The following is a 15034-nucleotide window of genomic DNA, read 5'->3' as shown; positions in this document are numbered from 1 at the left end:
TCTTGAGAAGCCATAGTTAATTGCAAGCTTTTATACAGTGTATTCTTAGCTCTGAGAAAGAAGCAGGTACCTGTCTAAGTCTAATCATGAAAGGAATGAATGGTTTGCTATATCCAAGGCATAAAAGAAATCACAGAGGACCTACCAGAAATTATTCTCTGATAAAGATTTAATGTATTCTCTTTCCTTCTCTTGAGAATCCATGGGCAGTAAGAGGAAAGAATTTTCTCCTAGCAGATGTTTTCAGCAGTGGAAGTTGATCACTATAAGTAGAATGAAGAACCTTTGAAAAGATAGAGAAAGTAGAATTACATTTTGTAAAAGTGGAAACTTCTACAGCCCAGTGAGTTTTGCAAATCACTTGCAAGTGTAGTTTGATCCTTACTTGTAATATACTTTCCATAGTTCTGAAAATTGGCAACCTGCCAGTAGGATAAAGACAACCTAAAGCTAATGCTGAAAATATCAAATGGAAGAAGATGGGCTATGTTGTTTGCATCTTTATGGTCTTGTCAAGGCATTGCTTCAGGATAGAACAGTCCCTCTCTGGGTCTCTTTTGATGTATCAGCTGGGATCCTGTTCTCTAAGATTCTGGTACATTCTTCCAGTTGTTTATGTCTCAGAAGGAATTCCATTTCTGAATACAACTTGATTCCCATCCACTTCCGTTTCCAGCAAGAGACAGTTTTAACCAAAATCATTTGTCTGTGTTTTACAATATTGTTTCTGTGCATGGGCACTATGATAAGCCTACAACATTATTTCCTTAATATTTTGAAAAATATATAAATTAAAAAGAATAAATGTATATATTCAGGTAGTTATACTGTAGGTACTCTATATAAACATCTCATTAAAAGTTCAAAACCATTAAGCAAATTCACTGTTAGCTGTTAACTGTCATATAGCAAACAGTACTGTCAGAATATAGTAATACCTTTGTTACAAGGTGCTGCTTTACAGCTTTTGTGTTGCAGTGTGCATTTTATGAGTAACTTGTATTCATTTATACTGAAGTTGTGCTGGGAGGGTTAAACCTGAGAGATATCAGGCACCTTAACTCCCTGTCTTAACATTTCATTCTCTTTTGTCTTATGCCTCTTTATTGAATGCTCCTATTCCACCTCTCCTTCCCTGCCCCACCCTATTTTAGGCTTTGCTAAAATGTGAAATCTTTGTGTCTTTCAACCTGTTTTCTGACAGTCACTTGAAGAGATTAATGAGTTAATTTTGTAGTATTTGTGTACTCCTTTTTTTTTTTTTTTTTTCCTTTTTTAAATCCCTGGGCATTATTGTAAGAGGGGAATCACTAGAAACTACTTATGTTTAGCAGATTGGCATGCCGTCTTAGAGGATCTGAATGCATTCTCCAGACCAGTGGTTTCTAACTGTATTTTGCGGAAGCTGGATTCCAGTGAGTCCTTCAGGGGTGATGGGAATCCCAGTTTAATGTGAACAGCTCCCATTTATGTTTCTTATGTGGGCATTCCAGGCAAAATTTTGTTGCTGAAATTGGTTTTATTTCACGGAAAAAAAAAGGTAAACTGTTCTTCTAAAATATTTCCTATTGTTGACTTGTGGTCACTTATGTTACAGCCCACAATTGATGAGAAAATTCAGCTGGTACCTAAAGCACAGCTGGGCAGTTGGGGAAAAGGCAGCAGTGGTGGAGCAAAGGCAAGTGAGACTGGTAAGTATGGAGTGTCCCTTCTTGGGAACCTGCATGTGGTCTATTAGCATTCACCTTACAATGCTTTCTGCAGTCATTTCATAAATAATTTTAGGAAAATATCTATAGACTAATCAATCGTGACTGGATTTATTGGTGTCCCACTCTAACATAATTTGAGCATTTCCTCCTCAGTAAGGATCCTTAGGTATTTTGAATATTTAAAAACTTTTTTTTTTAATTCAGTTAGGTTATTTAAAACTTTAATCTATTTGATTCCTTTGTTGCTGTTGTTATTTTTCACAAATTCAATATAATTAGAAAAATTACTGGGACTCCAAGTTAAAAAGGGAAACTCATATTGCTGAGAAAAATAATGTTATTACCCAGAAGCATTTAATTTCAGGGAGTTGTAAAAGAAAAAAGAATTAGATTAAAATATTTTTCAAAATCTTTGTCAAAAGTAGATTTTGAGAGATTTGGCTTTAGGACTGAAATATTTGGATCATTACAAACACATCTTAAAAGCTAAAGAAAGACCAGTGGAAAAAATGTAAACTTCATTGTTAACCTCCTTCCCGTATTTCCCTTCTACTATGTAATTTTGACCTTTTTTCTTTTAAATTAGAAAAGAAATTGTTCACTTAAACTCACATCCATAATTTTATGTAAATGACATCACAGCATTTATGTTAGTTAGCTTTTTTAAGTGAAATATTTTGTTTTGCTTTTGCTTGCCTCCTTCCTTCCTCTATTTACCATTCCCATGCCCTACTTAGGATAATTTAATTATATTTTTAAAGGAGCAAATGATTGTAATGAACAAAGATTCCTAAATCCTTTTTTGCATACAAGATCCCTCTAACACTGTGCTTCTGAGAGTGTGGTCTGTGGACCAGGAGATTGGTAACACCTCGTTAGGCTGGTTAGAAGTGCCTAGTCTCAGGCCCCACCCCAAGGAGGCAGATCAATTAGAAGCTGCATTTTAGTCATGTGCTTTGTATTTTTTTCTCACTTCTCAATACCTATAGATGCCTTAAGGTCAAGTGCTTCCAGTTTAAACAGATTCTCTGCTTTGCAACCTCCAGCACCCTCAGGGTCTACATCATCCACGCCTTTAGAGTTTGATTCCCGACGGACCTTAACTAGGTAAGATGCTCAGTCTGCCCATTAACTCAAGACTGACCTGCTTGTCAGACTGTTTCTGTCTGTCTCTCTCTCCCCCCCCAACACACACACACACACACACACACACACACACACACACACACACACAGATTATGATGATAATCCCTATGGATAGATTCCTTTCATCCCTAAAGTTGATTTTCTCCAAGATAAGGAAATTATAGATTTAGGGTGAGGTGGAAGGGAAGGGCAAGTTATCTGACAAATATCTAATACTTTGCTCTACTAAGCAAGCCAGGCCCACCCAAAGAGCCATGGAGGCTTGTGTAGGGCTCTCCAAGGTAATGCCTCAGGATGCTCTAGATTAACCTAGCACTCTCAAGCTGTGAGTTAAAGGGCATAACAGCCCACCTGTATATTTCTCTGTCACACTGTCCTTGGAGTTATATTTGAGATTGTCTTTTATTTTTCACAACTCTCTATATTCTACTGTCTTTCTACTTTCATTTTTGTAGGATTTATACAGTCAAGTGTTCCATTAACTAGTTTACAGAGAGTGGATGGGGACCTGTAATATAGTGACAGAGAATAAAATTTTTTCATGTAAACACTTTTAGAGCTGAGTTTCTTTAAACTCTCAAATTTTTGTTTTTTATTATAATCAGTATAACTAGGTAGATTTTCTAAGCTGCATTACTATTCTCTTGGCTTTTGAAACAAAATATAGCACAGGTCAACTTTTTAACGATGACATAGATTGCCACTGAGCATCGGCTGTGCTATTGAGGTGTTTGTGGCTCTTTGCCCTGCCACAGATTTCCCCTGATGGCCCTGCTTTTTGAGTACTGTGTATGTTCTTTCATAGTGGTTAGACCGTTATCATTCCTCTAGGTCGTCCCTCTTTTCTACTTTTAAATTCTCTGTTTCTGATCTGCCCTGGGCCAAGGACCTATTTGCCCAGCTGGTTAGAATTGTCTGAAAAAAGAGTAGGAAGATAGGAAGATTCTCTCTTAAAATGAACGAAGTATGCGATTTTGGCTATTCAAAAACTGTTTCTACTACTTGGTTCTCAAATATTTTCCATGTATTTGAAGTTTCTGAATAAATAAAGTATCATTGAAAGTTTTTAAGATTGTGATACCATGTTCCTTTGGTACTCTGTTTCCCTTTCACTCATTTAGCTCATACATTCATTACTGTCTTCTTTTTTCTTAAAAGATTATTTTTAATTTAAATAAGGAATTGCCATTGGCATTTAAAATTTTTAAGTGGTATCCCTTTAACATTTAAGAAAAAAAGTCGAACACATCTTAATATTCTCTTTAAAGCATGATTTTACTTGTTTATATAAATAATTATACTTTGAAATATAATTGTTGCCTCACACATCTAAAGTTATCTGTGAAAAATTCTTCTGCATACTTTTAGAAAGTCTTAGTGTTATTTTATAATTTGAATACAGAGTGGATGGGGTGGTCTTTAGTTTGAAAATTGTTGTTTTGTCTTTTAAGTCGTGGAAGCATGGGCAGGGAGAAGAATGACAAGCCCCTTCCATCTGCAGCAGCTCGTCCGAACACTTTCATGAGGGGCAGCAGCAGTAAAGACCTGTTAGACAATCAGTCTCAAGAAGAGCAACGGAGAGAGATGCTGGAGACTGTGAAGCAGCTTACAGGAGGCATGGATGTGGACAGGAACAGCACCGAGGCTGAGCGAAGCAGAATCAGGGAGTCAGGTGAGAGGCTTTATATGAACAGGTACAGGTGAAGATTGGGCCCTTAAATTTGGAAGGGAAAAAATGCAAAGGAGACTTTGTGCCTGAGTAGATTTCAGAATCAATACATGATAACAGCACACACGCCAGTGCCTTAAAAGTTAAAGGGTATCTTCATAATCTTATAACATAGTTCTCATTCCCCAGATATCCCTTTGTTCAGCAATTTGTAAATTTTCCCCTTTCACTATTAAAAGTGATGATGATGAGGTCCTCTTGCTGTATATTAAGCAGTGAATTTCTTAGAAGTTCCCTAAATTATACCCCAGTGTGCATTAGAGTGCCTGTCCTTTGTACAGCCCCTCAAATGTATGAAAATTCTGACACTCTTGAGCCACGACAGGGCAAACCAAAGAGAAAGTATCAGATTGTCTTTAGTTACCTTCATCTTGGAACCTCTGTGGTTTTTGTACATGTTGAGCATGTATGTGCTTAGAGGACCAACTCAGATGGTGCTCTAAAAACTGCCTCATGTATTTAACCTATCTGTGTTTCAGTGTCCTCATCTGTCATATGGGGATAATAAGTGTACTAACCCTGTAGAGTTGTGGAGATTAAAAGTGAGGTTAATACATGTAAATACTTAGGACATTACCTAATAAATACAAAGTTTGCAAAAGGTATTAGATGTCTTGATGATAATGACAGTGATGAAAAATAGTTTTAAATCTTAATCCTGAAGTAATACTGGTTGTTTTACAACATTTTCCGAGCTTTCAATTTTGTTTCGCTATTTAAATCGTGTCTCCCAACTGTAGTTTCTAAATGGATTTCACAGGCAAATTGAAATGTCTTCTCCCAACTGATAAAGACTTCAGATCATTTAGTGGTTTTTTTTAAAATTTTATTTATTTATTTTTTATACAGCAGGTTCTTATTAGTTATCTATTTTATACATATTAGTGTATATATGTTAATCCCAATCTCCCAATTCATCCCACCACCACCACCCCAGATCTTTTAGTTTTAAGGACATGTGGCTTTCTAATCTGAGCTAGTTTATTTTGAGAACATAACAAGTAGGGTATGAACATAATCTTGTGTGTAGTGAATAATGTAGCACAGCTGCCCTCTGCATGTTTATTGTCTGGGCCATTTGTTCATTTGCCACATGCACCTGAGCACCTAGTGACTTCTGGGTACTCGATCCCTGCTCTTGGCCTTCAGTCTGCTGGATCAGGAAGAACTTTATCAAATAACCCCACGAAAGATGATATATAAATACAAACTGAGCAAAATGCTATGAAAGAAAGAAATATAGTTCTAAGAGAGTACTTAACAAAGGAGCTAAGTACAGTTGACACAGAGGGATGTTAGGGAAGGCTTCCCTCAGGTCTGAAGGACCAAGAGGAGTTAAGACAGGTTTGCAGGGAGGGACGGATGAGAGACAGAGAGAAAGATGATTTCATACAGGAGGAGCACCGTGAGCAAAGTATTAGTAGGTGGAGCCATGGCGTATTCAAGCAACTGCCAAAGGCCGGTGTGGCTGCAGCTCTGTGCACAATTGTGTGGGCCTCATGTGCTCTTCATCATAGAAGCAATGGAGAGGAATCAAAATACAGAAAGGAAATGGAGTATAATCTAGAAAAATGTTGAATTACTATGTTGTATACCTGAAACTAATGTACTACTGTAACTCAACTGTACCTCAATTGAAGAAAAATACAGAAAGGAACAAAACTCTAATTATAAAAATTTATCATATCCCTATACCTTGTAGCTGTTGTGGATTATGAAGTTACTTAGTGCATATCTACTCTAAAAAAATGTTTCTGTATTCTGCTTTTAGGTAGCTTGCTTTGTCAAATTTGTACCTATTTTAATGCCTTTACTAAAAAAACAATGTAGCAACACATAAATATTGTCAACCATAATCCTCCCATTTTAATGATAATTTTTGTCGTTTTTACTTTCTCACTTTTTTTATCCTCACTAGTAATGAAACCAGAAATTCCAACAACGCCAGTCCCTGACAAGCCTGCCTTGTCAGAGGAGGAGATGGAGAGAAAGTCCAAATCTATCATTGATGAATTTCTACACATTAATGATTTTAAGGTAAACGAAATTTTTAAAAAAGAAAGCAACAACAACACAGAAAGCCCTGTGGCAAGAGACAGAGGAACTTGGTTCTGGTATAAATCAGTTATTGTGAACTGACGAGACTTAGAGTGAGTAATCCAAGCCCTGCACAGTTCGGTTTGCACAACTTTGATGCATTTCGGCCAAGTACTCTCTTTTAAATTGATACTGTAGTTCACAAGATCAATGGTTAGGAAGGAAGAACGGGCATCAATCCATTCCCACTATGGAGTAACCAAATTGACTTTGATATTGATGAACAAAAAACAACACATTATCATTATGAGGAATTCCTGGCTCCTTATATATTACCTGTCATTATATTTACAGTCATTTTATCATCATTCTCATATTAACTTTAAAGTACAGCTGACATTACTTTTTCTTTATTTCGTAAGTGGAAAACTGAGGCACAAAAGAGTAAGTAATATGCCAGGGTCAGACAGCCTAAGTGAAACATTTCAAGATGTGGCTTTCCATTTGCCCTTCTTTAACCTTAACCTTCACCTTGATCTTCATTTTAAGATAGCAGTGAATAAGATATACATACTGCCTGACTTCACGAGCCCTATAGTCTTAAGCTAGAGACAGATCATAAACAGATAAATTCCATAAATAGTTAAACTGTAGTAGACCTATAGGGTCTTAGGAGAGATCATATAATGAGGCCTAGTTTAGGGATCTGGAGTCAGCAAAGGCTTATCTGTTAAAATATTTGTCAGATACATTAACTACTTTTGCTTTGGCAAAAGCTTACTGAAATTGTCCAAAATTAACAAGAAGTAGGAAGAAGTTTTGCTCATGAGCGAGTTGGAGAGGAATACTTTGCAGAAACCCTTGGAAATGCAACAAAAATAAGTGAACATTAGCTGGAATGAGCCAAAGAACTGACTTCATATACTGTGATTTGATAGATTCCTGGAAAACGAGGAGTATTCTTACAAATTGGCAGCACAGCTTTTTTCTTATGTGGAAGTAGGGAAATGCGAAAGAAGAAAATGGAAAGACTAAGAAAAGATGAAAAACAGAAACAGTAAGGAAGAAAGCAGTAGAGATTGTCTTTAGAAATAATTTAAAGGATATACAAAGTCAGTGAGCAACAAATACTTTGAAAGAGGAAAAGTAGGACCCTGTGATGAACTGGAGGTTTAGGAAGAAAAAGACCTTCGTAACACTTAGGTGTTAGGTGCAACAGGAGGACCCTTTGAAGATTCTTTAGCCCTAGACCAAGCCTGCACTACGGAAGGGACAGAGTCAGTTATGACTCATGAATGTCATTATGCATTGTACAAGGCAGCTCTGCTGCTGAGTGGCAATAAGAACCAGGTGATAATGTTGGACGTAGTGAGGACTTACTATGTGCCAGGTGCTACTCCATATTTTATGTGTATTAGTTTATTTAATCCGCATAATACCATCCAGACATTAATATTATTATGATAGCCATTTTTACAATAAGGAAACTGAGGTGCAAAGATGTAAAGTAACTTGCTCTAGGTCATACTGCTGGTAAGTGGTAGACTCAGGATTCAAATCCAGGCTTCTAGCTTCAGAGCATAAACTATACTTTTTCTTATTACCTTTAGGGTATTAGTGTTCATGCTAAAGGTTTACAGAGCTCATTCTAAGGAAGTTTTTTTCCCTAATATTTTAATAGGTGCTAATATAAATTAATATTTATTGAGCCTTTGTTTTGTGTTTGGCAATGTGCCAAGTGCTTCTATCAATATATACATATTATATGCAATCCTCATAGTAACCCTATGATAGGAAGTCAAAGCTGAGATTAAGTTACATCCCTAAACTCATACAATAGTAAGTAAGTGGCAGAGCCAGGGTTCAAACCTTCGTTTGTCTGACTCCACATCTTGTGTTTTTAGCCTATGTGATACATATATGTATTGAGTACCTGAAATGTGCCAGCCACATTTTAAGGAGTACTTCCTGGAAATATTGTAGTATATGTAGTGAACAACATAGTCTGTTTTTATGTTTCTTTTATGGAGTTTATGTTCTAGTGGGAGATACAGACAAAGCTGCCCTAAAAATAAATAAACAACTACTACAAAAAAACAATGTTATAGTACAGAGAAGTAAAATTAGGTGGTATGATAGCTGGTGATTGGGCGGTCACAGGGACTATAGGAGGTGTCATTTCAGCTGAGAGCTCAAAAACAAGAATCAAACCGTTAGAAAATCAGGGAGAAGGGTAAGATTATGAACTGCTGTGAAATTAGAAGCTTCTCATTAGAAGTTCCATGATGTAGTTAGTTGGCCTGGTAGGCAGATTCAGTGACTAAATACTCACTGGAAGACACTTAGTCACTTCAGGTTTAGTACTGAGCACTGAGTACTTGCATTCATTTTTACTCTCTCCTGGAAAGGTCTTTTAATGACGATGATAGGCTTAAAATGAGGTAAAAACCCACAAGGATAAAGAGCATAAGGAATAGAGAGCAGCAGCATTCTGGAAGTTAGAAGGATGAATGGTAATTTACTGAGCAAACCATGAATGTGCGTGAGGTGCAGATGGGGCTGGAATCAGAAGGACTGATTGGTTAAAAGTGTATGTAAGAAACAGCTTTACATGACAGTTGTTTCAAAAGTACCAGTGTCATAAAAAGACAAAAAAGAGAAAGGACTGATCTAGGCTAAAGGAGTCTAAAGCGGGAATTGGAGTTCCCTGATGGTCCAGTGGTTAGGACTTGGAGCTTTCACTGCTAGGGCCCTGGGTTCAATCCCTGGTTGGGGAACTAAGATCCCTCAAGCCGCACAGCAAGGCCAAAAAGAAGGAGTCTGAAGAGACATCATGACATGTGATGTCGAGTTTCAGTTGGATCCTAGAGCAACAACAAAAAAAAGATATTAGACATTTGGGGACAATTGTGGAAATTCGAATATGTACTATATATCAGATATTTTTGTTGACATTATTGTATGAATGTTAAATTTCTTGGATATATGAAGAGAAAGAAAGCTAACAACTGATGAATCTAAATTGAAGTAAAGGTATACAGGTGTACCTTGTATTATTCTTTAATTTCTCTATAGTTTGAAAATTTTTTAGATAAAAAATTGATGTGGGAGGTATTAAATAAAGTAGCAGAGGGGAAATAAAATAGCAGTGAGACACCCAGATATGCCTTACTCCCTTCTTCAGTCAGGAGGCTGCCCTTCTCACATGCATCTTCCCCCTCAGAAGAGCTACTCTCTTCAGATGTTGAACCAAAGGATTTTGGACTCAGACAAAGTTGAGGTAGCTGAGCGCAGGGAGGCACACTGCTGTATTGGTGATTCAGTGACCCTGGCTGCCAGGCTTTTATCCTCCAGATCAAAGATATTGACCTAGCTAGATCATCCCATGGTAAGGACCAGTTTACAAGCCCCACATCCCAAGATCTTCCTAAAACATTTTTAGTACTTCAGCTAACCATGTCAACTTTACTATGAAGGAAGACATTTTTCATTGAAGATTTTGCAAATATTACATACCCAAACAGAATTACCTCAGTTGCCACATTAAGGCCTTTGAATCATGACATTGAATTTCTATTTAAATATTATTTCATAATATACCATTTCCAGTTTTAAAATGATCATAATGTAGGTAAATATTGTGTAGAAAAATACATTTTTGCCTCTGGTCCTTTGAGTGATCTTTAATAAAATTGTTAATCTAAACACATTAGCCTTATAAAGATGCACTATTATTTTTAAATATGCCTAATAATATTGCCCATATTAGCCTGCATTTTACTGAGCTATATTAATGTTTAACTATATATATATATATATGAAAACTGTCTTGTTCTTAGAGTTGTTTACTGACTTTGTCATAAGTAAAAGATTTTAAACTTATTTTTACACTCTGGTAATTCTATCCATATTTTGGAGTAAGCTTTTATTTGCTATTTGAACAGGAAGCCATGCAGTGTGTGGAAGAGCTGAATGCCCAGGGCCTGCTATATGTGTTTGTGAGAATGGGTGTGGAGTCCACCCTGGAAAGGAGCCAGATCACCAGGGATCACATGGGCCAGTTACTGTATCAGCTGGTGCAGTCAGAAAAACTCAGCAAACAGGACTTTTTCAAAGGGTCGGTATATCCTACTCGAGAGTGGTATTCAGTTACTAGGCTCTTAAGTAGTCTTTAATTTTAAAAGTACATATCTTTTTAAGTGTTTAGCTGTTTCCGTAGATTAAAACTGTATCTACCATAATATGTTGATGTATATTATATTGATAATATGTTGGTTGATATGATGGCATTGTATAGATTGTGCTAGGGCATAATGGTTATTTTCTGATTTTCTGTATCTAGTTGTTAGACATATATTATGATGTAGGTAAGATAGCAGAGACCCCCTTAACTGTCGGGAAGCTCTGAGCTCATCAGCCCATTTATATGTAAACCCCTGCATGTTCTCTAGGAAAAAGCTTTTCTTTGTGAGAAAATTAACTTAAACCTAAAAGCCTTATTCTTTCAGTAAACCCTGGTTCATTTTGGACAGGAAGTGCTTGTCTGTTCACTGTACCCCCATAGAAGCATATGTAACTCCCAAGTTGTTAATGATATAGTTTATTCCAAGTTGGTTTCATTATGATTTCTCTTGATGGCTGGTTTGATGAAGCCTGGCTGTCACTTGTGTTATATCCTTATTGGATCAGGTTCTGATTATCTTTGTGATCATCACAAATGCATGGGTCAGGTTCTTTGTGGTACAATCACAGAATCTTGCCCAGGCTTATGTTCTAAAATCAATATTTAAGGCGAAAATTGCATATGGTAAAAAATTTTGTTTTAGGAGCCATGTTGTGCAAAGGTAAACATAGAACCACACCCAGGACTGACAGGTACCCACTTTCTAAGAGAAAAGGAACTAAGACCTCCTGAAGGATAAATGTCAGATGGGATAAATCTCACAACTCATACTCACTCGGGGTATATGCTCGTTGAGCGGGATGGCCGTAAGAATTCTGCACTGTTTAAGTTATTTTTCTCATTGTAAGTCTTCTTTGCCAATCTTTTTTGTGTTCTTGTAAATTAAATGGTGGTGATCACTGTATATCTTTCAAATATGGCCAACCTCTTAGAATAGTGTAACCATTAAATGCCAAGGTCGAATGTACTTAGGAATATTCATTTGATTTTGTAAGGAATGATGACATTGTCCTCAAGGTCCCAGAAGATGTATATTTGTTCCTAGGATCATTAAGAAGTTATCCTTCATCAATGAGCTAGATTTCTCTTGATTCAGTGACTTGACTAGATTAAGGCCATCTGACCCAGTTAACTTATTAGTAAGAAACTTTGGCAAAAGTTGCTATGGTTGTTGGCCTTTAAAAGCCAGGATGTTTTTTCAGTTTTAAAAGAGATATATGAGATTCACTCCAGTAACCAGCCAGTGTAAATAATAAGAGCAAATGAGGGTATTTACAGCCTCACACATTGAGTTTTGCCCCTAGCCAACTTGAAGCTATAGTTTCAGTAATACCTATTGTATTAATTTATAAATATTTGCTTTTTACCAGATACTATGATATATTCACCAGCAAGTTTTGGAAATGAGAATGCTAGATTACTATTTACCATTTTCTGTCTCTCTTCAAACTATACTCAGAAGTTGATTCATACCTGGAAAGCCCTCAAAGGAGTGTGTTCTAGCTTCATTGGCCTTAATTGAACTTGTGAGGTGCTAGCTTGGTTTCTAAGCTACCTCACACATTTTCATTTCTCTTTGTGGGATTCCCTGAGGAAAAAGTGTCACATCCAGACATGGTGTCCACACTTTCATGGTGGTGCTGTCGCCGCTGCTGGCAGTACAACCACAACCACAGCCTTTTATTTAGACCAGAAATGAGATGAACACTTCTGTGTCTCGGTAACTACTTCATCTCTCTCTGTCCCTCCTTCCTCTGCAGCTTGTGATAATGCAGCGGCTTCAGGCCCAGCTTTTGATACTTAGTTAGACCTAACCATCCTTAGACCAAGAGCCCTATGAAGACCCCTGTTCTTTTCTAAATGCAGAGGCCTGGCACAGTGGAAACAAAGAGATAGCCTCTTGGTTATTATTTACCAAGAGCCTTCTTGCAAGTAGATCGTAGTTTCCCAATTGCTTCTGAAGCCTAAGTTATAAATAGATCATATTGTCCAGAGAGGCACATTTCACTGGAGCCACAGAAATGCCCTGTCTTCTGTCTCTTTAGTCCCAGTATCCAAAGATCTGTGTCCTTACATAGCGCTGTGGAGGAGCACAAGGTCAGCTTTCTTGGATGTTGATACTGCTTAGATGCCAACTTCTGAGCAGTCATTAAAGCTGTGATGGTTCTGGAAAACAAAGGAGAAGACCTCCAACTGTCAATCTGCCCCTTCTCCTACAGTTCCCCAAAGCATGCACTGCTACTTAAATAGTAAGATAGACTAGACAGAAATTTCAGATAGGCTCTTTGTGTCAGGTGGTTTATAAATAAAGCTTAGATCCTTTGGAATTTTCCTTACAAGATGCTGTATCAACTCTGAGCATAATAGTTGCTGTATATAAATAACATTTCCACAACATCAAGCCATCCTCTTGGAAATTTCAGGACTTGAATCTAAATACTTTATGATGCAGATTAGATAGGTAGGTACGTGGGCACATTACTGTGTAGGTGCATTTCAAATAGTGTGGTACAGTCATTTAATATCATGGCCTCAGAAGACTTCTTTTTAAAAACTGTCTACTAAAAGTAGTTGAGTGTAGCTCAGTGTTCACCATGGAATTGGAATCTCTTTGAAAGTGTAATAAACAAATGAAAAACAGGACAGTAAAAATTGGAGTTGACTAGAGACATAAAATATGTGCCCTTCAAGGAATCTTGATATATTAATATTTCATTTTGGGAGATGCTTATTGGAAAGGAAATTCTTATCTCCTCCTTGGCTACTTTTTTGGAACTTTTTTGATTACTTTTTTGGAACTTTTCTTGCCACTTAAGGCAGTTCTGCTTTGGTAAAAAGATACTATTTGGCACTTACATGGACAAGCAGACTAAGTTCCATATGCAAAATGGTAGAGGTGCTAGTTAGCAAGCGAAGACCCCATTTGCTCACATAGGTAAGATTTAGTTTAAATATTCTCTTTTGTGGTATTCCTTTGAAGATGGTACTGGCTTTTTAAACCTTTTTATTTATTTCTTCCTTTTACCTGTAGTTAGATTCTCTAATGATCAGTCATAATAATACTTGACCAGTCTGATTTTGAGATGTCTTCATTCTTTCTTCTTTGATTATCTACAGTAAGATTTATATTTTTATTAAGTTATCATAATGCAAATTGTAGAAGATGCTGCTTGACAATATCATTTCCAATTGCGGTAGATTATTTTGCCTTTTTTAGCAGATGTCTAATCAGAACTTTACTGAATTAAAAAATATATTTCTAACTTTTAACAATGTATTGCTTTCTTTAATTAAATTTTAGACAGGAACCCAATATATAAAGTAAATAAAAGTAGAGTTTCTGTAGTTGAAATGGGGGAAGGGATGTCCTAAGTCCCACTTGTGGACCTCACGGAAGTGCAGTTTAGTGGGTGTGGTGGTCACTACATGCCAAGAAGCAAGGCTACGGTGTAGCTCTATTTCATTTATTCAGCCAGCTTCTGAATGTATATTATGTAAGGCATAATATACATTCAGAATATATATAATATATAATATATTATGCAAGGCATTGTTACAGGCTAGGTAGTAGTCCAAAGACATAAAGATAATTATCTAGCAGCTTCTGCACACCTAGGATTTTTCTTTTAAAATCGTACAAAAGGATTTAGGAACTGTAAATCTGAAGAGAAATAAGTCTCTTACAAGCTTTTGCTTCAGATATCCTATGTTCAGCCAAATATTTTTTTTTTATCAGCAGTATGGATTTGATCAGTGATTGTGTTCTGCAAATTATACCATGATAAACTGACTAATCAAGAAAGTAGAAAACCGGGGCAAGAATATGGGTATCTCTTTGTTGTAATATGAGATGAAAAGAAGAGCAGATACATTGCTGCAAGACCAAGACGGCTACGGTTGTCTCATGGACTCATTAAACAGTTTAATCTATACCGCTAACCCATGGAACATGAATAGGCATTACAGGTGATCAACCCAGAAATCCTGGAGCCCGGCCAGATGATGTTCCATCATTGGCACATTAACCGAGCTGAAAGTGGACATAATGAGAGAACAGTCAAGAATCTGTTGTATAGCAAATAGATGTCAAATAATTGCAAGCTGTGAGGTCACAAAATTGTCATTAAGGATTCATGAAGCCCAGAGTTAGATAATGTGGCTGAGCTGTCAATTGTTTTGAAATGGCACCTTCAGGAAAAGGGACCCTGCCTTATAGTTTTTAAGTGA

General features: G+C 36.8%; 1 protein-coding gene across 12 annotated transcripts in view; it reads left to right on the top strand.

The window, feature by feature from the left end:
- Positions 1 to 15034, top strand: part of EIF4G3 (eukaryotic translation initiation factor 4 gamma 3) — a 399095-nt gene that overhangs the window by 353006 nt on the left and 31055 nt on the right. For all 12 annotated transcript variants that reach the window (XM_059915394.1, XM_059915429.1, XM_059915351.1 and 9 more), the window contains 5 exons: positions 1598 to 1691; positions 2702 to 2819; positions 4310 to 4530; positions 6506 to 6624; positions 10569 to 10741. In XM_059915394.1, the coding sequence (XP_059771377.1) occupies positions 1598 to 1691; positions 2702 to 2819; positions 4310 to 4530; positions 6506 to 6624; positions 10569 to 10741 (725 nt within the window). The remainder of the gene's footprint in view (positions 1 to 1597; positions 1692 to 2701; positions 2820 to 4309; positions 4531 to 6505; positions 6625 to 10568; positions 10742 to 15034) is intronic.

This window comes from Balaenoptera ricei, chromosome 1, assembly GCF_028023285.1.
Source record: "Balaenoptera ricei isolate mBalRic1 chromosome 1, mBalRic1.hap2, whole genome shotgun sequence".
NCBI classification, from domain to species: Eukaryota; Metazoa; Chordata; class Mammalia; order Artiodactyla; family Balaenopteridae; genus Balaenoptera; species Balaenoptera ricei.
The sequence above is the reverse complement of the archived record's forward strand: the minus strand, read 5'-3'. Positions and strand labels throughout refer to the sequence as shown.